The sequence below is a fragment of the Agelaius phoeniceus genome, chromosome 1 (assembly GCF_051311805.1).
Source record: "Agelaius phoeniceus isolate bAgePho1 chromosome 1, bAgePho1.hap1, whole genome shotgun sequence".
Classification (NCBI taxonomy): Eukaryota; Metazoa; Chordata; class Aves; order Passeriformes; family Icteridae; genus Agelaius; species Agelaius phoeniceus.
Window position 1 is genome coordinate 130112954 of NC_135265.1, and position 23620 is coordinate 130136573.

At 36.6% G+C, this 23620-nt stretch overlaps 1 protein-coding gene across 1 annotated transcript in view; it reads left to right on the forward strand.

The window, feature by feature from the left end:
* UBR5 (ubiquitin protein ligase E3 component n-recognin 5) overlaps window positions 1-23620 on the forward strand; it is an 85074-nt gene that overhangs the window by 37877 nt on the left and 23577 nt on the right. The window contains exons 11-27 of the mRNA XM_054648191.2: window positions 26-136; window positions 843-997; window positions 2876-2993; window positions 3802-3986; window positions 4760-4869; window positions 6477-6589; window positions 13186-13329; window positions 13427-13538; window positions 13744-13898; window positions 14735-14932; window positions 16064-16274; window positions 20006-20132; window positions 21047-21198; window positions 21598-21693; window positions 22109-22232; window positions 22552-22649; window positions 23451-23599. Of these exons, the coding sequence (XP_054504166.1) occupies window positions 26-136; window positions 843-997; window positions 2876-2993; window positions 3802-3986; window positions 4760-4869; window positions 6477-6589; window positions 13186-13329; window positions 13427-13538; window positions 13744-13898; window positions 14735-14932; window positions 16064-16274; window positions 20006-20132; window positions 21047-21198; window positions 21598-21693; window positions 22109-22232; window positions 22552-22649; window positions 23451-23599 (2358 nt within the window). The remainder of the gene's footprint in view (window positions 1-25; window positions 137-842; window positions 998-2875; window positions 2994-3801; window positions 3987-4759; window positions 4870-6476; window positions 6590-13185; window positions 13330-13426; window positions 13539-13743; window positions 13899-14734; window positions 14933-16063; window positions 16275-20005; window positions 20133-21046; window positions 21199-21597; window positions 21694-22108; window positions 22233-22551; window positions 22650-23450; window positions 23600-23620) is intronic.

The window sequence follows — 23620 nt, forward strand, 5'->3', positions numbered from 1 at the left end:
CTAAAATACTTTTTTGTTTCTAAAGAATCCTTCACTACATCATCCACGAGCTATGTTCTTGGGGTTAACCAATGAAAAGATTGTGCTCCTTTCTGCAAATAGTATTAGAGCAACTGTTGCCACGGAAAATAACAAGGTATGAAATGTTTGCTGGTTGCTGAATTTGACAAAGCTGGGTTTTTTCAATTGCTTGCAGTATATTGTAGAGAAGTTGTTTCTTCAGCTTCATCTGCACTAGAAAGTACTCAATTCATTTAGTCATTCCTTTCCTTTCCTCCCCATGAAATTCAAAAAGTTTTAAAGAAAGATATCTATCAGATTTAGAGCTGAAACAGTGAAAAGGTTGCCTGATGATATGAAGCACTTGACTTTTTGCTCTTACGGTAGAAACTGACTCTGGTTTGAGAATAGAGAAGCTTGTTAATGTTCTGTAGAGATTTAGTAGAAAAACTAAGGACATTGAAGCTTTCAGTGATGTAAAGTAAGTTAGCTAAATATGCTTTTCAGCCCAGTTAGAGTGAACTTGAAATCGATTTGGTAAAGACACCAACACATCCATATACTTCGACAGGTTTCTCCTTTGTTTTCAGCCTTTTTTGTTAAGGTTGAGGACTGGAAAGAGAGGGGAAAACTAATCTGAAAAGCTCTCTTCTGGGGAAAGAAAGATGGTAGGGGATAAATTTCTGACGCGTATAATTGTTTCTTTGTTTTGTGATACATTTTTCCCCCCATTCCAAACCCAGTAAATATTACATTAAAGATGCAACTGATGTGCAACTTTTCTTTTTCTTTTTTTTCCCCCCCCTTTACCTTCTCTGTTCCTTTCTTTCCCTCTCCCTTAGGTTGCTACATGGGTAGATGAAACTTTAAGCTCCGTAGCCTCTAAATTAGAACACACTGCACAGACATACTCAGAGCTTCAGGGAGAAAGGATTGTTTCTTTACATTGTTGTGCTCTTTACACGTGTGCTCAGCTAGAGAACAACTTGTATTGGTGGTAAGTAAATACTGTGGTTGTGTACAACAGTACACATGCTCTGGATGTCTTCATGTCTCTGGCTCTGAGAAGCATTGCAAAACTGCTGAACCACCATTGTTGATCTTTGGTTCCCTTTATAAAATATATTTATTCTCTTTTTTAATGCCTAAAGCTTCCAATTATAACATCTTTAACAGAATAAGGTCATTCTTTTAGGAGATGCGTGTAAGTGCTTTAGCATTCAGATGTATCAGTACTACACAGGATCAGAGAATAATCTCTATGCCTTTTGGGTCATTCAGATTATAAATATGGAACAAACGTACCCACATATGAGGTTGATGTTCCTCTGTCTGGCTCTGTTAGAAGATTTGGTCTATTAGTTTGTGGTCTAAATCTTAAAGAAGGGGGAAATAACAGCAAATGCTCCCTCTGGAGTTTGTTGTTAAAATATAACCCTTTCAGACATAAAATATGAAATGTTAGTTAAAACATTTTAACGAATAGCTTCATGATTAAGAACTTACACCAAAAAACCACAGACAAAACAAAGCAGAAAATGAACCCTCAAAAATAATACTTCCAAAGGGCTCTGAAATGAGTTTCTAATTTAAGAGAATTAATTGAGTAATACTAATGCATTGTCAGCATGCATTATTTTTCAGTGTGTCAGGAGTCATTGCATTATGTATCATGCCTAAAGTTCAAGTGGCTTTGAGGCATGGATGAGCTCAATACTCAGTGATGAGCTGGAAATGAGAGCATTGAAAATTAATTGTATGAAACAGCTTTCTCATTAAATTCTATTAACTCTGGAAAATATTTAAGTAGACTTGAAGCTATACTTGTAAACTTCTGGTTCTTGGCTCTTTCATTATTTCATGGCTGACATGGCACACTTTAATTACTCCTTGTAGAGATACTGCTAAGCGGTAGCATTAGATAGTTGGCTATTAGAACCTTCCATATTTACTGGAATAATCTGTGCAAAGTACAATAATACTTATTAGTGTTTACATGCAATCTTTGGAAGCAGTTTATGATGTAATATGTCTTTTTCTGGTTGAATGTCAACCATGGTGATTTTATGTTACCAGATTGATACAGACAGAAGCTTCTGTTACTATTGATACCCTGAGTTACAGTGATCTGTCGTACATGAGGCAGGACTTCAATTTCCACTGTTTCACAGGACTGATGCTTTTTACATTTTACCTAACATGGAGGAGCTTCTTGAATCAAAGCTTCTAACTGCATAAGCCACTGACTGAAACATGAAGTATCAAAATAATAAGCATTATTATCATATAAGCTTATTATATAATAAGCTTAGCTGTGTATGCAGGCATGATTTTCAGCTAAACCAAGCGGATCCAATCACAAAAGAAATGGGTTTCCCCCCCTCTTGCAGTGGAAGTTGTAAGAGCCCCAGACACCTTCAGCCATGTGCCCAGAGAGAAAGTGAGGCTTTTCAAAAAATCATGTTCCCCAGAGGTTGCAAATTCTGGAAATTATCACTATTTGTGGGAAAGATATCCTCAAGTTCAGAGAGACAAACTGCATGTTGAAAGCTGTGACTGGAGTATACCACTTGTGACAGAGGTTTTGCAGCACTTCAGACTGGAAGGAAAGCCATTTGACAATGAAATAAGTCATGTGCTCTGCCTCTTCCTCCTCCTCTGTATAAATTGGGGTAGTTGAGGTGAATTTGGAAAGTTGGGGTACATATGGAAAAAGATGACATTTCTGCAGTGCTTTGAGATTTTGGAGAAGGTGGCACACACACACTTGAATGTTTGCTCATGGTTACATTAAGCAGAAGAAATAAACTGTTCAAAGTTCTGAACAAAGCTTTTCTTTCACAGACTTTTTAAAATAACATGCATTTTTCCACAGGGGTGTAGTTCCTTTCAGCCAAAGGAAGAAAATGCTAGAAAAGGCCAGAGCGAAAAATAAAAAGCCGAAGTCTAGTGCTGGTATCTCCTCTATGCCAAACATAACTGTTGGAACCCAGGCAAGTACAGCTGTCACCAGTGGCACTTCCACCATGCTATATGCTGAGCTTACAATGTGCTCTTAAAAAAACAAAAGTAATTAGCACAAAAAGTTATGCACAAAAGTGATAGCAAAAATGGGAAATAAAAATAGTATGTTTGAATTACATGCCTGTAAATGGCTGTGTCCTGTTAGTATTGTTGCTGTTCTACAAGTATGACTCTTGCTGCACAGAAGAACAAGATGTACTCATGCAAAGTACTTCTATTTTAACTTACCTACTGATACTGTATTTTGAGAGAAAGTATAGAAATACAATTCCCCGTAGAACAAAAGGCTTTGTAAATGATGAGGCATTTAAATGCCTACAGTATTAATATCTGGGTTTGATTTATTTATGCAGTGTGATAGACCTTTGCTTTGAAGCCTTTACCAAAAAGGCTAATAACTGATACAGAGGATTTTTTTTGATAAGTACTAGAACTAATATGAGACAAAGCAGCCCTTTCCCAGGGAGCACATTTCTTTTGATTGCAGAGCCATTCTAATTGACACTGTGATGAGTCTCTGTTATTGGATTAATTGTTCCTTTTGTAGTTGAGCATCTAAATATTGTACGTTAAACAGTTTCAATGCTAAAGCTGTTGCTTTCAGCTGTGAATTTCACAACAGCTTCTTTTTTCATACATAATGCTGACTTTCCTCTTCACCTGATTCCATAAGTTTTCTATTTTGACTACTGCATATGCCACCAAGAGAATAAAGTACATATGATTTCCCTCAGTAGAATTAATTTTTCTCATAGAAATAAATATTTCTGTCTCTAGGTGTGTTTAAGAAATAACCCTCTCTATCATGCTGGAGCAGTTGCTTTTTCAATCAGTGCTGGAATTCCTAAAGTTGGTGTGCTAATGGAATCTGTTTGGAACATGAATGACAGCTGTCGATTTCAGCTTCGGTCCCCTGAGAGCTTGAAAAACATGGAGAAGGCCAGCAAAACTACTGAGGCCAAGTAAGTGTGGAGACCATCTGCATGTACACACAGCTTGTTCATGTGGTACTCTCCTGAACTGGGGAGCAATAATGGAAAAGGAGGGTCAAACTTCTGTAATTTTGAAAATTTTGTGATCTTTATGAGGTATTAGGTTTCTTGTAAACTTGGCTAGATGTACAGAAAGGTTCACTGCAGGAAAGGTGTCTCACTTCTGTGAAAGCACGAAGTACATGTGAAATGCAGGAGGACTATTAAATGAAGGCCTCCCTACAGTGTTTCATAAGGTTTCCAAGATTTTATATTTTAATAGCTGAAAATGGAACCAGCTGTTTCCTGGCTCTTCATGAGATTAAACAGATCTCTTTCAGCCCCTCCATAGCTTGAAAAAAAAAAAAATCTTTTGGGTTGACAATGCCATTTAAATGTTTCATAAAGCAGATTTAAACAATTTCAAGTAAAGCTTGAGAATGTTTAGCAGCTCCAGAGTTTCAGGTTACTGTATAAAGCTAATAAAAAAGCTCAAATGAAGCTCATCATGTTTATTTTCTGTAATAGTGTGTCTTTGCTCAGTTAATGTTAAAAAGCTAAGCCCTTATTAAGCAGTATTGTACCATCCCCAGCTTCAAGGTTTATAGCCTTGTTGGTTAGGATGGTTGTTTGCAAGTGTGGAGTTACTTCTTTAAAGTGTTGTTAAAGGAACAATGCTGGGATACACTGGTGCTTTGTCCATTGTCACAGAAAAAATTTCACTTTTTTCTTCCTTCATTTCTGAGTACTAACTTTTATTCTAGACCTGAAAGCAAACAGGAACCAGTGAAAACTGAAATGGGTCCTCCACCATCCCCAGCTTCCACTTGTAGTGATGCATCTTCAATAGCAAGCAGTGCATCAATGCCATATAGTAAGTAATGTGTAGCTCAGAATAAACTTAAATAATTATGCAGATAAGAAGTTTCCATAAAAGGCAATTCTACAGTGATTCTATCCTAATTTCAGAATCCTTTGGTGTTTCAGTCTGTACTGTAGTGTAGGTGAAGGCTTTTCTAATAGACTTCGAATAATCTGTGAATTGTCAGTGTTAAATAAATGTATAAGCAGTGACTCCTTGATGTGAGGTGTGTTTGTGCAAGCGTAACAGTTCTCAGAATCAAAAGTATCCTTCAAGAGGTGATCAAGAGGAAGTTCTAAAGATAAATTTATTTTTAGTTGCAATGTGATAATGAGTTTCTTTGCAGCCAGGAAGTTGAACTTGTTTTGGAAAACTTCTTTAAAGATTAAGCTGCTGTTGAACAGCTTGCCTTGTAGTTGAAAGTCAGTGCAGAAAACAGTAGTTTGTATCTATAACAGAAAATGTCTAAAAGGAGACATTCTTTACTAACATACAAAAGCAGTCAGGGAAGTTTCATAGTACAAGTTGTGCTTAAAAACCTGAAGGGCTACATCCAAATTTGTGCAACTGGACTCCTTTAAGCATTTTTTTCTCTCAATTTCAACACATAAATAGATAAAATGTAATTACAATGCCATCATTTGAAGAAATCTTCTCTCTACGGCTTATTCTTCTGATTGTTCACAGGCTGCAGTTTTAAGCAGCATTGACCTAATGACTCAAATGGCCTTGTGCAGTGACTGAGAATCTCATCTGCTCAGATCTGCAGTACTCACTTATTTTATTAGAAGTCTTCTACTATTGATTTCTTTTGCAGTTCATTCAGCTGTAATTTTCCACTGACTACAACTTTGCTTGGGCTTTTGATCTAGTGTTTGGAATTAACTGTGCAATTAGCTTAGAAGTTCTCTGCTTCTTACTTTAAATATGTTGATAGTATTAATTACACTATATACTCAACTTGGAAGATTAAAGGTTCTTGTCAGTGTTAATTTAGCCATGTTATGTATTTAGATTTGATTATGAGTGTTCTACAGTTGCTGTCCAGATAAAGTCTGCAGCAAATCTAACTGTACTGCAGTTGCCATTAGCCCAAATAGCTATTTTCTGCCTCATTTGCTGTTCTTCTAGAAGTTTACCAAGTAATCCATATGTGGTAGGCAAGCAGACTTTTTGTAAGATTGGTACAAAGCAGTGTAGCAGGGGTGGCTGAATGTTCTCAGAGTCAGCCATTTCACTTACAGCATGAGTATGTAAGCCCTGCCAAAACAGAGCTTGTTCCTTGTGTTTTAATTTTTTGTATTCTAGTTACTGTATTATTTAAAATTTTAAAAAATACTGTATTCTCTTACTTTTCTTAAATATCTTTAAAATTGCTTCACTTATCATATAGGCTTTATTAGTTTCCAAATCCATAGAAAAACATGAAAGTGACATGATACATTTGTTAGGTAGCTCTGACTCTTAAAGTTGTATTCATGTTAACCTCTTGTTAATTTCTGTATTTGACTGCTGATAATCTTTTTGGGGAAAGGTTTGGTGTTTACTGAAAAATGCATTTTGATGCTTTGATGAAGTATGTCAAGTCTTTCTTTTTGGTGCTAACTTTTCTGTCTCAGAGCGACGACGATCTACTCCTGCCCCAAAAGAGGAGGAGAAAGTGAATGAAGAACAGTGGTCTCTGAGGGAAGTTGTATTTGTGGAAGATGTTAAAAATGTTCCTGTTGGCAAGGTTTGTCTAAAATCTAAAATACACTGCCCCACTGTTTTTGGGGAGGGGGGAAGAAAGGGTTTTTCTTTTAAATAAGCTAACTGTTTAAAAAAATCATACTTTCAGGGATGCTTGAGAATGTTTCTGATGAGTATGATTTTAGCTGTGTTTATATTTGTCCATAGCATAATGATAATAATAGAGTGGGTGTGTTGTGAGTAAAACATGATAAATCATAAAAAATTTTGGTATTTTAACTTGAACTACAATATTACAAAAACCAGATGTGGTTTTATCCAAAATACTATTTTGTTGTCTTGAGCAATAACTCCCACATATCCAGTGAGATTGTGAAGGGTTCCAGTTGTTATAACTGACTTTTGCACACAAATAGGTAGAAGATTTGGGTGAATCTCATGTTCTCACAAGCAAAGAACATAAATATTTTTGTTAGAAATTACACACTTCATTAATATGATTAAAAAGTTATTTGATTGATTACTCCAGAAAATCCCTTTGTTTAATCCTTGTAATGTTTTCATTTTTTCTGTAATAAACCTTTGCTCTGACTCAAGAGCCATGTAGAGGAAAATACTCCCTTTTCTTCTTTGGCACTGTTGTGTGATGTTAGGAGGGATTAGGTCCTCTAGACAGTTCTCTGGTATGCTTTTCAAAAATAAAAGCAATGAGAAAACTGATAAGGTTTTCCTCAAAAGGAAAAGATTGGGTTGCTTTCTACTTGATTCATAAAAGATTTAAAAAAATGTTATCAGAAGAGGATCAATAACTGTCCAACAGAAGGCAGCTGAAGTTAGTAAGAGTTATTTTACTTGCATTCCTAATGGATTTACTTGTGTGGCAGTATAAGGTTTGCCTTTAGCAGTATCTTTGAAAGGAGCAGGCTCACAATGAATTTTCATTATCAAGTTTAGGTCATTTCTGCAGAAGGGAATATGGAGCAACTTAGCTCATTGTAACACTTCAGTTTCTCAAAATAAGATTTTGAGATGTAGTTGCTGAATCCATTGTTTTCCTCTGACACCATCTTTGGGAAAATCCCTCTTGTCCTTATCTGTCCTTCTTGTTTTAGATCCCAAGATTTTCAATACAGAGACTGTTCCACTGTTTCTGTATACAGTTGCAGAGGTGTCTGTGCATTGCATCAAGAACTGCTATGATCAGTATAAAAGAGCTTGAATTTTTATGTTTACATTTTCACTGGAGTGCTAAAATCATTATGTGGCATGTCTTCTGAAAAGAGTTCAGTGGTGCTGAGTCTCTTCTAGATCAGTCATTTATGGCAAAAATGCTTCTTTTCCTTTATAAAGCATGCTGTCCTTTTCCAGTGTTGTATACTGCCACTCATGTTTTTCCTTTTGCGGTTTTGTAATACTTAATCTTTAGAGCTTAGGTAGAATCCAGCAGACAAAATCAATGCTGTTTTTTGCCTGGTGGTGTCCAGGTTAAAGTCAGAAATGCAGTTTATTACAAGGCAATTAACAAGTTTGAGCCTTGTTACATGTTCTGTTTGTAATTTGGATCAGCTGTGTGATTGTAAGAAGGAAAACCAGAGGCACCTCAGTCTGCAGAAGTGTTACCCGTGGCAGTTTTCTCCTACAGACTCCAGAGTAATGTTGTTAATTATGGAACAGTAATATTTGTAATTGAGCTTGTTGTGAGCTGAATTATACACAAAGAGGATTTGAATTCTGAATAATCTGACTATTGTATCCATAAGTAATTTTTTAATGTGTGTGTACAGAGGTTCAGACTGCAAAAACATGGTTAGATGGGTTTGGGCTCTTAGGACTTCATGAGTTAAGAAGTTCTACCCTTTTATAGATACACATTAATCTGGTCTTCCATGGTCTTCTCTTTACTGACTGACAATCTGAAAGGTCAGATCTTTGATGTTTTGTTATGGGAGGCTTGAGTGGTATGAGCATCTTGCACGAGAATATACTATTGCAGTGTAACCTGGGAACATGTTAGCCTTGGTGTTTCAGAAAATTGGAAAGGCTTTGAAACAACGTTGAGTTTTAAGAACTTGATGTTACAAATTGTGGTGTCAGTGGAGCAGCACTTAGCTTCTCTCAAAGTGTCATCCAGTAAAATACGTGGTCATGGAGCATTTGAATACTTGAGAATACACACTGGTAATTTGGTGGATATTTTTTGAGCACAGTATGAAGTCCATTGCACTAAATGAATTGATTTCTGAGGCCAAAAATCTTGCTGTGTGTAATGATTCAGATTTGAAGGAGTAAGAGGAATAAAGCAATTATTTTTGTCCTTTTACCTGCAAGAGCATCTGAAACTTTAAACATTTATATTCTTTAAAATAAAACGAATAATGTGTGGTAGCCATGAGCTTCTGTCAAAATGTTTGCTGTCTTTTAAAATGATTTAGATAATTCTTTGTTTTACACAAAAAGAAAAATTTTCACTTAGTCTTCAGGAGTTGGAATTTAGAGGTAGGAAAGGAAGGGGTTCAGATTTACTGATGTACAGCCTGTGTTCCTGAAATGGTTTTGTTTCTAGAAATTTTATGTTCCCATGCTTTTGGATGTATGCAGCAGCTTCATGATGTCTCTAAAAAATGTCTGTTTAAAATCCTTCCATGACCCTTGCTGTGTTCTGTAGAACGATGGGCAGGTAGAAGATGCTGACTTCTAAAGTGCCCCTGTCTCTCTGGGCACTTCGTTGGTAATGTAGCAGCTCTCCCCTGAGTGCTGAGATCCAAGATGAGTGTTTGTGATGCTTCTGATACCAGTAGATTGTGCAATCTGCATTTTACACACTGCTTTGTAAGTGGGGATTTCATATGATGCCAAAGCAGTGAATGCCCAAAGAGTCTGATGAGAGTGCAAAGTCTTTACACTGAGGTGGTGTTGAAAGAGATTAAGAATGCATGTCTGCTAGATTCTCTCTTGTAGTTAGTCATCTCCTTGCTCCTTGGAATTTATTACCTTCCAGTCTCATTTCAATTTAAATCCTTCATGGCTTGGAATGAAATTAAGTCTTTATTCCTCCACATCCATCACTAGATGGGAGAGATAATCATTCCAGGATTATCTACCTGATAAAAGACTGATGGAATGAAATAGCCTGGCACTTGTCCTATCTCTTGTCTGCACTGGTGAGAAGTCTGATGGAGTGTTCTTTAGTGTTGTTGAGAAAAGATATGGGCTGAAATAAGCCTTTGTTACTGCTCACTAGCATCAGAGGAATGAAAGCTTTTTTCTGTTGATCCCATGCACTTTGGGATATTCTACTTCACCACATTAGCTTCTGGATCTGTTCTTCTGAAATGGCTTAAATGGTGTCTGAAACCACTGCTAGAACAGAGGGATGGGGAACCTGGGTTGGAGCTGCTTTTTTCTTCTTTGGCAGCTGCGGTTCGATTTGGTCTGAGGCTTTCCATTGGCAGTGTCCAAGGCCTCCCCAAACTGCTTCTGGTCATCAAAGTTATCCTCAACCAGGTGAGAATCCTGTGTATTACCAATTTTGCAGTTCCTACACCCAGAAAGCCTATCAGCTCCTAGGAATTTTGTAAAACATAAATTTGGATTTAGTAGTTTGTTCTTACTTTGTATTGCATTTTTTCAGTCAGTCACTTGATTTTGTTTTTTCCCTTTGATTCCTGTCTGAGATTGAAGCCTTCCAGTGAGAAGGATAAATTGAAAGAGATCAGACTGGATCTTGCCCTAGAACAGTTACCCACTCCCTATTATGAATCTGTTTGTAATCTTTCAAAGTTAAGTATTTTTTAAAATTGTGTCAGTATTTCTTTGAAGGTGAAGAAATATTTCGTTCTGCCTTTGGGGTGGCGATAGAAGCCTTTTCTGTGATGTTAAAATTTCTTCCATTTCAAAAAGAAGATTGGATAGGAAGTTAAAAATTTATTTTCCCTGGTCTTCTCCTGCTGTGTTTTGAGGAAGAATGTGGTGATTTTGGAGAGGGAAAGATTCAATGATTTCCAGTGGCATTCTGGTGTTAGGGACTGTGGAAGTGGATTGATAGTAAAGATAAAGGAGTTAACAACTGTGTTCATCTTTTAGTTTCTCAAATAATTTTTTTATTCTATTAAAAAGACCAGGTGTTGTTATCTTGTTGCTGAAAATGCACTAAAAAGGTATTCTGCTTTTCAGAAAAAAATCTTTAGTTTTCCGTTTTGTTGCTTGCTTTTTTCATTCAATTCATTCTCTTAATTAAGTCCTAGTAAGGCACATACTGTGTATGTAGTTATGTAAAATGCTTGTTTCTAATTGGTGAAACTTCTGCATTAGCAGTATCAGCAGTACATTACTTGTGTAAGCTAAAGCATCTCAATCCTTTCAGTTTTTGCATTTTATTTTTTAATGAGTTCTAAAATTATCTCAGACTTACGTAAATTCAATTAAAGAGGAATGTTTACGTTGCATATTTATCTTGTTTGGTGCTGGCTCATTATGCCACATCTTTGCTTTGGAGCTTTCTATATCCAGTTGCTATCAAATGCTTCACTCAAGCTCATTGCTCACTACTACATCAGGAGATAGTTTTATTTTCCTTCTGTATAACAACCAACAGCTGTAGTAGTAACTTTACCTAAACTGATTTTAGGTTTGAAGAGGTGATTATCTTCTTAGCAAAATCTTAATAAGCATATTTTCCAGTTTTTAAAGATACATGATTTTCCTGGTGAATGGGAAAGAAAAAATATTTGTCATGTGGAGGCCGTAAGAGTTCCAGCGCTTCAAAACTGTCCTCATTTCTCTGAAGACATCAAAAGTGCTATAAGTGAGAAATTATGTAGTTGGTAACACTATGAGCAGCTAGAAAGCATGCAGTAAAAACTTTTTAATTATGGAGATATGTTAAAGATTGGGGAATTGTATCTTTTCTTAAGGTATGCTTCCATCAGAAAGCAGCCCAAATTTATAGAGTTCTTGGAGCAACATTTGGTCATTTTAAAAAAGAAAAAGATTCTACATGTTGGACTAGAAGCTCTGATTGAACCATTGGCATGCAATTACAGGCCTATAAGTTAGTCTGATTATCTTAGAAACATCTTAATGTACATGGAATAAACTGTTTTTACTAAACCACAGTTTTCTTCTAGAGGGTTGTCTTACCAATCTCAATAGAATTCTGCCTTTGTATAGTCCAGATGATGGTTAATGTTTGTGAATCTTTTGACTAGGTCTGAATTTTGAAATTTTTGGGTAGTATTCATACAGCTGTCAGTGATGCTCTACTACTGGAACTTGTAATTCTGCTTCCAGAGTGAAGTTTCAGCATGTAGGGAGCAGCTGCTGTAACTCTGTCCACAGTAATCTTTGTCACAAAAAAATCTGCTAATGCTTTAAGGTTGTCAATATATCATTTTCTCTAGTGCACTTGATAGGCTGCACTTAGCTAGAAAAATTGGTAGAAAACATAGATTTTTCTTACATACAGTATCTTGAAAATTTGAGACATGCTTTTTATTGTTGGAGACCTTTTAGATAAGTTGGTTACATCTAGAGTTTTGTTTGTTAAGCACTTTCTGTGTAGAAACAGTTGAGAAATTAGGGCTTATTAAAGACTGATGGTTGCTTATATCTAGTTTTGATCAAGACTGAGAGCATACAGAGTTCTTATTTCTGCTCATAATTAAAACATTGTCTCTTCTTTCCCCACCCCCTTCTGGCTTAGCTTTGTTTTTGTTTTGGGAAAACGATGGTCTCAGCTGGAAATTCAAAGGGCATTGCTGTTTGGTGATAGCACAAGAAGTTCCTGTATCAAGGAAGCCTGTTTTGACATGATTAGATATGCATGGCAGCAACTCTTTATAGAGGCTTACAGTCTTGGAAATGCCTGTGTCAGTGTAGAGTTGAATAGCTCCTGTTTCCTTGGGGGGCCAGAGGGCAGACACACACGCACACACATGAAGAACATCTGGATACACTTGTGTGAATCCTTCATTCCTAAGGGACTGAGTGAAGAACTTGATCATTGAGTGTACAGAACAGATGCTAGACTGGTAAACTAAGAAGTCTTTTTTCCCACTGTGTACAGTCCTGTTGAGGAAAGAGGACAAAAAATTTTCAATTTTCAAATTTTCAAAAAAAAAGTCGTTTTCCTTTATCTTGTAATATAAGATCTAATGGGCACTTGAAGAAGGAGACTCAATGTAGACTTTGTTGTTGTTGAATTGTTGGCTAATGTTTGGAATTCACTGCCACAAGAATAATGTTTATTTCCAGAAGTGATTGCACAAATCAATAAGAGAAAGGTCTATCCAGGCCATTAAACATGAAGTCGTCCTCCAGGAGGTGGAAGTTGGAAAGAGACCAGGGGAGTACCAGTAGGAGCTTCTCTAGTCAGTTGATGTTGGCTTCTCTTGGATGTAGGATGCTGAAACGGAGGGACCTTGGATATGAGTCAGGATGCTTATGAAGTCATTAGGAAATCCAAGTTTTTCAAATTTTGGTTATTTTAGCAAAATGACAAGTCCAATGACCAAGAGCTATACGGTTTTATCACTGGATATTGCAAATTTTTTCCTCTCCCTGAAAAATGTGTGGTTTATTTTGAAGCAAATCAGATTCTGTTCAGCCTTTTGGTAAAACTCTATTGTGTTCTGCCTGTAGGTGCTAAAAGTGGATGGTGCATATGTTGCTGTGAAATTTCCAGGCACCTCCAATAATGCAAACTGTCAGAGCAGTTCTAACTCCGATCCTGATCCCTCTTCTCTCCTCCAAGACTGTAGGCTGCTCAGGATAGATGAACTGCAGGTATGTGTTTGTGAAACATGGAGGAAACAATCAGTATTTACAAGTGTCAGCACTGTGTGTGCTTAATTGCAGCTTAAAATTTTACATCTGTTTTCAGGTTGTGAAAACTGGTGGAACTCCAAAAGTTCCTGACTGTTTTCAAAGAACACCCAAAAAGCTGTGTATTCCTGAAAAAACAGAGATCCTAGCAGTAAATGTAGATTCAAAAGGTAAGTAGGATTTACCCCGTTAGTCCAGATCTGTTGGTTCCTTTATTACCTGTCTCTCATCCAAGTGAAAAACACCTGCTTTCAAAGTGACATAAACAGGTGCTTCCATTGATATTAGTACTTTCTTGAAAGTGCTTTAGTTGGGAGTTCTTTTACTATATGCCATCCTTAAAACATTAACTTTTTTCTTCATGTGTTTTTGAAGGAGTGCATGCTGTTCTGAAAACTGGGAACTGGGTTCGATACTGCATATTTGACCTTGCCACAGGAAAGGCTGAACAGGAAAATAATTTCCCTACTAGCAGCATTGCATTCCTGGGTCAGAATGAGAGAAGTGTTGCTATTTTTACAGCTGGACAGGTTTGTGGTTTTGTGTCTCAATCATTTAACCTCGCTGCACATCTGTCATATTTGAATGAGATGGTACAGCCTTCTGTAAGGCTTCTCCGAAATATGGCAAAGAAATAGTTTTTCAAACAGGTTATGAAAAACTTTCTGCTGCCTTTAATATTTTGATGGCATAAGGGCAATAGCAAACAACTTACCTAAGCACATCTTATTAAACTCTACCTTGAATGTAAAAAAGGGGAGAAAAAAGGTGACAGAATGGTTCTTGGATTAGTATCAACTTGTTATCTAGCTGCATTTTGGAATGTGATCTAGCTATATTTTGGAGCTGGGTCAGATACAAATCCACTCTTGAGAATAAATGGAAATATTAACAAATAAAAAAAATTAATCTGTAATTGACTGAAAGTACAGATTCCCTAAAAATGATTGAGGTTTTGTGCAACTCTTCCACAAATGTGGTATACTTTGTTTAGGATAATTGAAAGAAACAGTTTTTGCAAAATAATTGAATTTGAATGTTTAATTTCAATATATTCAACTTGGAGCATTTAAGTAAGCTACAAGTATAGTTACTATTTGTTTCACTGGTAATGTTAATCAATAAATGATTATCAGAAGGAAGATAGTTCTAGTAATATTTATTATGTTAAACACATTTCAGGCATTTGCAAAAGAGAATTTCCTATTTTATGTTGCACTACTTCCAATGATAGGAGTTAATGACATAAATGAGAATCTTTGGTAAACTGTTGTAATTGTTGTCAGTCAAGAACTGGATTTTTTGGGAAGGATAATATTTATAAATTGTGTGGACTTAATAATGAAACCTTTTTCCCCAAATGTAGGAATCGCCTATTATTCTTAGAGATGGAAATGGTACAATCTATCCAATGGCAAAAGATTGTATGGGTGGGATACGAGACCCTGACTGGCTTGATCTTCCACCTATTAGTAGTCTTGGAATGGGTGTTCATTCCTTAACAAATCTTCCTGCTAACTCGACCATCAAAAAGAAAGCTGCTATTATCATTATGGCTGTTGAGGTAAAATATTTTCTCTACTACGGAATTATATGCTTTTTTTTCCTCTTGTTATTATAAAGTTATGCTTAAAAGCAGATTCATGTTTAGATACTGATTTATGTTTTCACTGTTTGAAAGAAGCTAATTTCAACTGAAGATTCTCTTAGAAACACAAAAACACCAACAAAATTGCCAAGTAAAGTGAAAGACCCTTTTGTGGGGGGATGCATGACTTCTCTATCAGGCTTTTAATTAGTAGGGTTTTTTTAGGCATTGATTTTGAAATTGTTACCTTTTTATATCTGCTAACACCATGCAGTTTAATTTGTGTCATGGGTGCACAGTTTTTCTCAGAGATCCAACAACTTGTTTTGGTTGGATCCTTGAGAATGCAATACTTCTTTATTTTTTTTCTATTATTTTAAAATTATCTATTTGGAGCATATACTAGGAAGCTAGGAGAGGAAAGTGAAGGTTTTTTCACTTGAAACACCTGTGGAGTTCTGTCCTCATCAGTGATGTTGTATGAGTAGTTCTGCTGTGAATTTATATGTGATACTTGTAAAATCTTGTCAGTAGTTTGTTAGCTCTGCCGTGTGTTCTGCTGCCACCCGGAGGTACTGTGTACCTGTTAGACTGAGATGGATTTCACAGTGCAGTAGTATTCCATCATTATGGAAAAACTGGTTATATATGGGGTGAACTTCCCAGACCTTCAACAGCTTTTAATCATTCACTTCTCAGCACATAAATCATATGTTTAAAAAGAACTAGGTTAGAACTCATTTGTGTACATCCTTAAGCTTTTTCAGTTGTATCACTTTTCCCACGTTACATGGAGCTATGAAATGGAAGTAATCTATCTTAAGAATCCAAGTGTGAAGCCAAAGGAATGCTTTTGTGAGCCTGATGGCATCTGCTGCTCCGTTCCTTTTGCTTCTCTGTGCCTGAATGCACACAACTCTGTTTTTAACAGTGCTATAATTGAGATGATGAATATTCTGAACAGCTCCTGCACTAACTTCCAGCCAGTGCTGAAGATGAGACCTTCCTATTAATTTCAAAATTAGAAGAAAATTAGAAGTATTTATGGAGCTTATATCTACCTTTTGTGCTTCACATTTCTGAAATATTTTATTCTTTTGAATATAGAAACAAACATTGATGCAGCACATTCTTCGATGTGACTATGAGGCTTGCAGACAATACCTGATGAATCTTGAGCAAGCAGTTGTCTTGGATCAGAATCCACAGATGCTGCAGACGTTCCTTGGCCACAGATGTGATGGAAACCGTAATATCCTGCATGCTTGTGTGTCTGTATGCTTTCCAACCAGCAACAAGGAAACAAAAGAGGAAGAGGGTGAGCTCAACAATATAATGAAAATAATTTGAAAATAATATTTTCATGCATTTTCAAGAAAATATGAAATAAAGGCTGCATTCTTCATATATGGGTATATTAAAAATTAGCACCTAAAATGTGCCCTGGCCTTTCAAAGGTGCTAAGACAACATTTTTATTACTCTCATAAAGTTTTATGAGAATTTTTAAAGAATTCAGTAGTTAAGAGCACTAAGCTGTTTAAATTGACTGTAAAACCTTTTGACATTCACATGTTAATTTTGAGATGAAAAACATATTTTTCTACCTTTGTATCACTAGTATCCCCTTTATATCACTAGTAAAATTTATGAGAAATGGTATTTAATAATTTTGAAGTGCTGTAGAATATGTTAATAGCTTCAATTAGAAATACTACTTGTCATTGATATGTATTAAGAAATGTGGAAGAACAACCTGTTAATGCCAGTTACTGACACAATTTTAAAATGTCTGTTAAATACTGTTATGTAAAAAGCATGTTAACAGAACAAGGTTGCTAAGTCAAGCACTCAAAAATTAGGGAATGGCAGAATTAAGTTTACCCATGTGCTGTACACGGGTGTGCATTGTGGAATGGTCTTTAATTACACCATCATACTATTTTTTCCACAGGACTACCTCATTCAGTGCACAAGATGGACGGTGCTCACCGAATGGGTAGCTATTCAATATTTCTTTTTATCCTCATCATTCAGTGTGTGGCCCCATTCCTTACTCTTGCACACCATACAAACCCTGCACTGAATAATGAATGAACTTCCTTGTGGGATTCTTGTATGGTGCTGTCATTGAATTTTAGTCATTTATAGACCTTAATTGTTCCTCATATCCCTATTTATAAAATGGGGGTAATGTGCAGCTTTTTCATCTCTTGCTTGGAGTTTTATTATAGCTTGAAGTTTTTCTGTATTCAAAGCTATTAACTAATTTTGAGCATTCTGTTTGAGAAGCCTAGGGCCTGATTTTGAGTAGGTGTTACTTCAAAACACTGAATTCTATGACTGGATTAATCATAGTTTTAGTTGTGCTGTGAATGTTAATTATTTCTGTGAGTCAAGCACATTTTAGGTGTCCAGAAATGAGTAAAATGTATCACGATCATCTGTAAAAACTTGTTTCACAAAGTTCTGTGTGCTGATAGATGTGTCAAATAGGTTCTGGTTTTCCAGAGCAATGTCCAGTGTCATTAAACACAACACAGTGTTTCCTCCTCTCCTTCCCAAGCTGTTGCTGCCTTACTACACCCCTCCCTAAGGCTGCAGCAAACAAGGCATAAACAGCCTGCTCTCTGTACAACCCTTCATCTCCAGTGTGTCGTCCATCCTGTGCACTGACTGAGGCAGGGGTATTGTTGCTGGGGTGACAAAACAATCCGAGACAAAAAACCCAAACCAAAATAAACAAACAAAACCAAACTGTGTAACTGAAGATTGTGTTACTATAAACACACAAGGAAGTTGAAATAAGGATGCATGGGCAAACTTAATCCGACTTCTCCTAATTTGAGTGCTTGTCTTTGCAACCTTGACATTTTTTTCAGTAACTTCATTTGGGTGTAATCTAACTTTCTGAAAAATGAAAAACATGAACCTGCTAGACTTGTGACACTCCTCTGCCTCTCTCTTTCTCCCTCATAAAACTTGTCCTTGAAGGAGATTCATGTCTTTAGATTCAGGTCACATTTAGCTTCCACTGTAACTGTTAGTGATGGATATTAGGACAAGCTTATTTTCTGTTTATCATCTGGAGGGCAGTGGTGACTTATGTTACTGTCTGTGAGTTATATGGTCGTCTCTTAAAATGTAAAAGAAGTTTGATTTAGAAGTAAAGAATTCAATTCCAGACATACAGCTATGATGTTTCTTAAAAATTTCTTAACAATTTAGTGCCACTTCCCAGCTAGTACCTACTTGAGATTCTTCACTCTTGTTTATACAGATTTCTTCTTAAGTGCCAGAAAGGAAATATTGAGGGCTGGGATAAGCTTTTTTTTTTTCCTTCTCTTCTTTCTCACATCCTGTGCCTAGTTTAGCTGTAGCTCCTGCAGTGTTGGATAAATGATAAATGAATTGCAGGAAAAGTGGCCCCAGAGCTGAAAAGCTGGGGGAAAGCTGCTCTGCTTCTGTGAATTGATACATCCTCTGTCTTGACAGTAGAAGGGATCTTGGGAAAAGCATCTATAAAAGAAATGTCCAAAACATGTGAAATCATTAAAAAGTTGTGATACTGAATTTCAGCTAATGTCACTGAACATATAAAAACTGAGGGGTTTTGCCTGGAGAACTGGGACAGATTTCATTAGACAATAGAGCAGCAAATCTCCCATTAGAGCCAAAGCATTTACAACTGATGGTTCTCCAAAACCAGATGCTAACTTTGTAAGTGGAACAGTGAAAATTCAGTTACAGATCACTTTCTCCAGAACAGGTGAAACCTCTGCTGCAGAGAGTGGTTGTATTGCTTGAGGGATCACTCTCCAGAGCTGTGACCCCTTGTGTGAGAGGTCCAGAAGTGATGGGTTGTGAGTTATGAGAGCTAATGGGTCTGAGAAAGGAGTACAGCAAAAATACCACGGCAATTCATTTACAACTATGAAGCAACTTGTAGCTAGGGGGACAAGAATAGTATTCTCTCACTGCTAACTGTTTAATAGTTGTCTGCTTTGGGTAGTTGGTGATCTTTGTCTAAGAAACCTGCACATGCTTGTGAACAAGCAAAACCAAGGATCTCTTTTACTTAGGGTAGTGGTGAGTGGAAATACTTAAAGAATAACCTTACAGTAACAGCTGACACACACTGTCAGATTACCTTATTCTTTTCATTCTTTGAATGAAAGGTATTAATAGTACTTTCCTGTTAAAAAAAAATAAATAAAAGGGAACTGTCCAGGCCTTAGTACTGTCACTCATGAAAATAAGTGTGCAGGGAATGGTGACTCTCAGTTTGAAAAGCCTTTGACTAGAAAGTGAGCACTAGCCCTTGCAACTTTGAGACATGTCCTGAAAGAACAACTAGAGTCACCTTAAGAAAATACTTTTCTTTGTTCAGAAATACACCTTTTCTGTCTACTTTTTTTTAAAAATAATATTCTGTATCTCGCTTTTATATTCTGTATCCCACTTGACAAAATTCAGTCCTCATTAGGAATAGAACTGGTAGGTGTTATGATGCTTAGGGTTGTAGATGTTAGAAGAAATGCTAGTTCTTTCTCATGTAAACTGATTGTATACTGCCTTCTTATACTCCAGACATAGCTCTCCTAAGCAGGTACATACCTGGAGTGTGTATATTACAAGCCCACACATTTGCCTTGTTCACAGATGCTCACTGTGCAGTGTGGTGTGTTTTCTTGTTCTCCCAGTCTGGTGTTTTGGTGGTTCTGTTTCTTTATTTGTTTTTGTGTACTTTTTATAGTTGTTTTTGTTTGTATTTTGTTTTCTTTGCTTTTTATAATTTTTATCAAGGCTTTTTTGAATCCTTGACTCAGCAAGTGTCTAGAATCAGTTGTATGATAGGACCTTGTATGTTGATGATACTGAAAGCTTGTTCAGGATCATTGTTAAGCTCATCCAAAATAAAAATTTGTATATGAGCCTAGTGTGTCTCTCTAAATGGGAGAAAAAATAATAGTGATGTTCCATATTTTATACTCCTTTCTTATAATTTTCCCAAGTAAAATTTTAGCACTGAATTTTCTTAATTTTTCAGAAGCAGAGCGCTCTGAGAGGAACACCTTTGCTGAAAGGCTCTCAGCTGTGGAAGCTATTGCAAATGCAATCTCTGTTGTGTCAAGTAATGGTCCAGGAAATAGGGCAGGATCATCAAGCAGCAGGAGGTAAACTGAGTAATGCTTTTTTCTTGTTTTCTGAATGCTAATTTCTGTATTAATTACCAATCTGTTATTAATTCTTTTCTTCAGCCTAGCTTAAGAATTGGCCTCTGTTGCTAGCTTAAAATTGGATTTCAGTTCTTTAAGCACCAAACTAGAGGTCTAGTGTTTTTTTGAACCTTTTTTTGTGTAAGAACTAATGATGGGATATTTCTAAACCAATCCTCTTTTCTGGGGTTCATGCTTTGTCTATCAGTTGTGAAGTGGAAATATTCCTTCTTGTGGGGAAAAGGAATTTGAGGATAAGCGCTGGTGTTCTTTACCAAGAAGTATGACAGAATTACTGTGATGGTGGCCAGGCTTGTTTTAAGAGAATTTCTGTGGGAGATGGTCACTTAAGCAGAGGAATAATAGTGAGACCAACAGAACACCACTGGGGAAGAATTTAAGTTGATTCATTTTATTCTAAGCAGTCATTAAAAAGAAATTCTATCAAGACCCATTTTTTTGTCCTTTCATTAACCTCTTTTTGTAGTTAGATTTTAAAAAGCAGTAGCAACAAAGGCAAATCCTTGCAAAAGCTTAACACTCCTGGCAATGAGCTTGGGCTAAAAAGAATGTCAGATAGCAGTAAGAATGCCCATCAGCTGCTGTCTGCAAGAGGCAGTGCTGTGGTGCCTAGGGATGTGTTCTGGGCTCAGATCTGACTTGAAGCATTGCTGAGTGACTCCTCTTCCAGGACTAAAACATTCTGGTGCAACAAAATGTCAGCAGAAATACCTCCTGGCTCATTCTTACTTATGCTGAAATAAAATGGTGATAAGAGGAGTTTGGTTTCCTTTTTCAATGTGAAATTTTTCTTAAATGTGTTCTAATTATAAATGAAAATTATAGTATTTCTGCCTTGGTTTTGTATTTAGTTTGAGATTGAGGGAAATGATGAGAAGATCCTTGAGAGCTGCTGGATTGGGCAGACATGAAGCTGGTGCTTCATCAAGTGATCACCAAGACCCAGTTTCTCCACCAATAGCTCCTCCCAGCTGGGTTCCAGATCCTCCTGCAATGGATCCAGGTAAGTCTGCTCATATATCACATTAGACTGTAGAAGGAGAGATTTGATAAAGAACCCATGACTTTTAGGGTGAATAATAACTTACTTTAGTCTCACCCTGTAATCTGTCCAATGCCATTAAGGTAGCAAGTGTTCATTGAGATAACTTGAAGAGTTTACTGAAGACTTAACAGCTGTTTTTTAATCCAGTATATGTCTTTTTAATGCTGGTGTCAAACTGCTGGGAAGTCTGCTTTGTAATGCTGAGTTACATTACAGACCTAGGAATGTGGCCGTTTGTGGGAAAGATTGCCAGTTAAATACAGAAAACCTGCAGTGTGTTAGACATTGCAGCAAGAGCATATTGTTAGGGATGTTTTTATGTATTGATATACATCCTGCTGTTCTGTTTACTGAAAGATGGTGACATTGATTTTATCCTGGCCCCCGCTGTGGGATCTCTTACCACAGCAGCGACTGGCACCGGCCAAGGACCCAGCACCTCCACAATACCAGGTGAGGACATCCTGCTTATTTGATTATGCTTTAGAATGGAAATTAGCTCTAAAGCTGTCTTTGCTTGCACAGACTTTCTGCATATGAAAATGCCTCTTATCAGATGAAGATTGGATTGAAGCAGAATCACTCAAGTGTGCAGAAAGTAAATGAAGCACCATACTGTGTTTTATGTAAAAATATACATGGAGAGTGACAACTATGTAAAACTATGGAAATCAGCATGAAATTGGGATTACCCTCTCTATTTCAAATATAATTTGGAACTGAAATTTACAGTGCTTCATTGAAGTATTGCTGAAACCACTGAATAGTCAAGTTACCAGTTATTTACCACAGTGAACGACTTGCTTTTAGCAGGTAGTCATTTTTTGAGGAAAAACAGTTTCTCTGCAATTTTTTTTTCTTGCTGCAGGTCCTTCTACAGAACCATCTGTAGTGGAATCGAAGGATCGGAAGGCAAATGCTCATTTCATACTGAAATTGCTGTGTGATAGTGTTGTTCTACAGCCTTATCTTCGAGAATTGCTGTCAGCTAAGTAAGGATTTTCATGAGAGTTCTTTTGTAATGTTGAACTACCTTAAATCAGCTACATAGAAGCCTTTTTAAAAAGGTTACATAAAGGCCTGTTAGTTAAAATTGAGAATGTTAGAATACAGCTGTGTTGTGTCCTGCCATCCTCTAAAAGTATGTCTGTTTCAGAGGAGTAAAATAAACAAGACTGCTTATTCACTCTGTGTTTTTCCTGTTTGCACAAGCTCAGCAGTGCTAAGTTTTCATGTATTTGCATCCTGCTTCTCCTGTTACAATGAAAAAATTCGGTGTTCTAACTTGTCTGTTGGGGTTTTTTTGCCTAGGGATGCGAGAGGCATGACACCATTTATGTCAGCAGTTAGTGGCCGGGCATATCCTGCTGCAATTACAATTCTAGAAACTGCACAGAAAATTGCTAAAGGTACAACAGTTTTAGTGACTGCTAGTGTGTGGCTTCCTTCTAAACTTTGGTGTGTGTGCAGAGTTGTAACTAGCACTGTAGATTGCTGCATGTTTTGGAAATTCTGCTATTATGGAGTATCTTACTCTTTTGCAGTTTGTGTATTGCAGTAGATTTCTATGAATATTATTGCTTTTGTGTTCTTTGTAGTATTTTTGGCATTTCACTGTTGTATAAACCAGTGGATTAAGGTACTATTTTTTGGTAGCACAGTTGCGTCACATGGAACTTCTTTGGTGAAATTGAAAAAACCTGATATGATACAGTGATATGCCAAGCTAGATCCTATTCCTGAAAAGGCTTATATACAAACAAATACTTTGTGACTCTCTTGTAATATTGGTATTTAATTTTTTGGGAGAAATACATGAAATTGAATTTAGGGAAAAACTTTAACACATTAGAGCTTGTTGCACCACAGTTCTGTAGGACTTTATGTGGGACAAAAATACTTCTTTTAAGAATATCGTCCACAATCCTTCAAAATGGTGGTTAATTTAATTAATTAAAGTATTAGTGAATTTAAAACTGGGGAAGACATAATGGTTGTGTTTTTCAGTCAGGAATTTGCAGTGGCTTCTATAAGAAATAATGTGACAAGCAGAAAGTTTTCTCAAAAAGCTCCAACAGGTTTTATTCAAACTTCTAATGCTGTATGAGATTTTGTAATGGCAAGCATCTGCCAAGAATAGATTCTTTTGCTGGGTATTTTTGGGGTTTTTTGGGGGGGTTGTTTTTAACACTGTTATTCTATTATTTTAGCTGAAGCAACTTCCAGTGAAAAAGAAGATGATGTGTTTATGGGAATGGTTTGTCCTTCTGGTACAAATCCAGATGACTCTCCTTTGTATGTTTTGTGTTGTAATGATACATGCAGTTTTACCTGGACTGGTGCAGAACATATTAACCAAGTAAGTTGCTTTTTTTTTTAA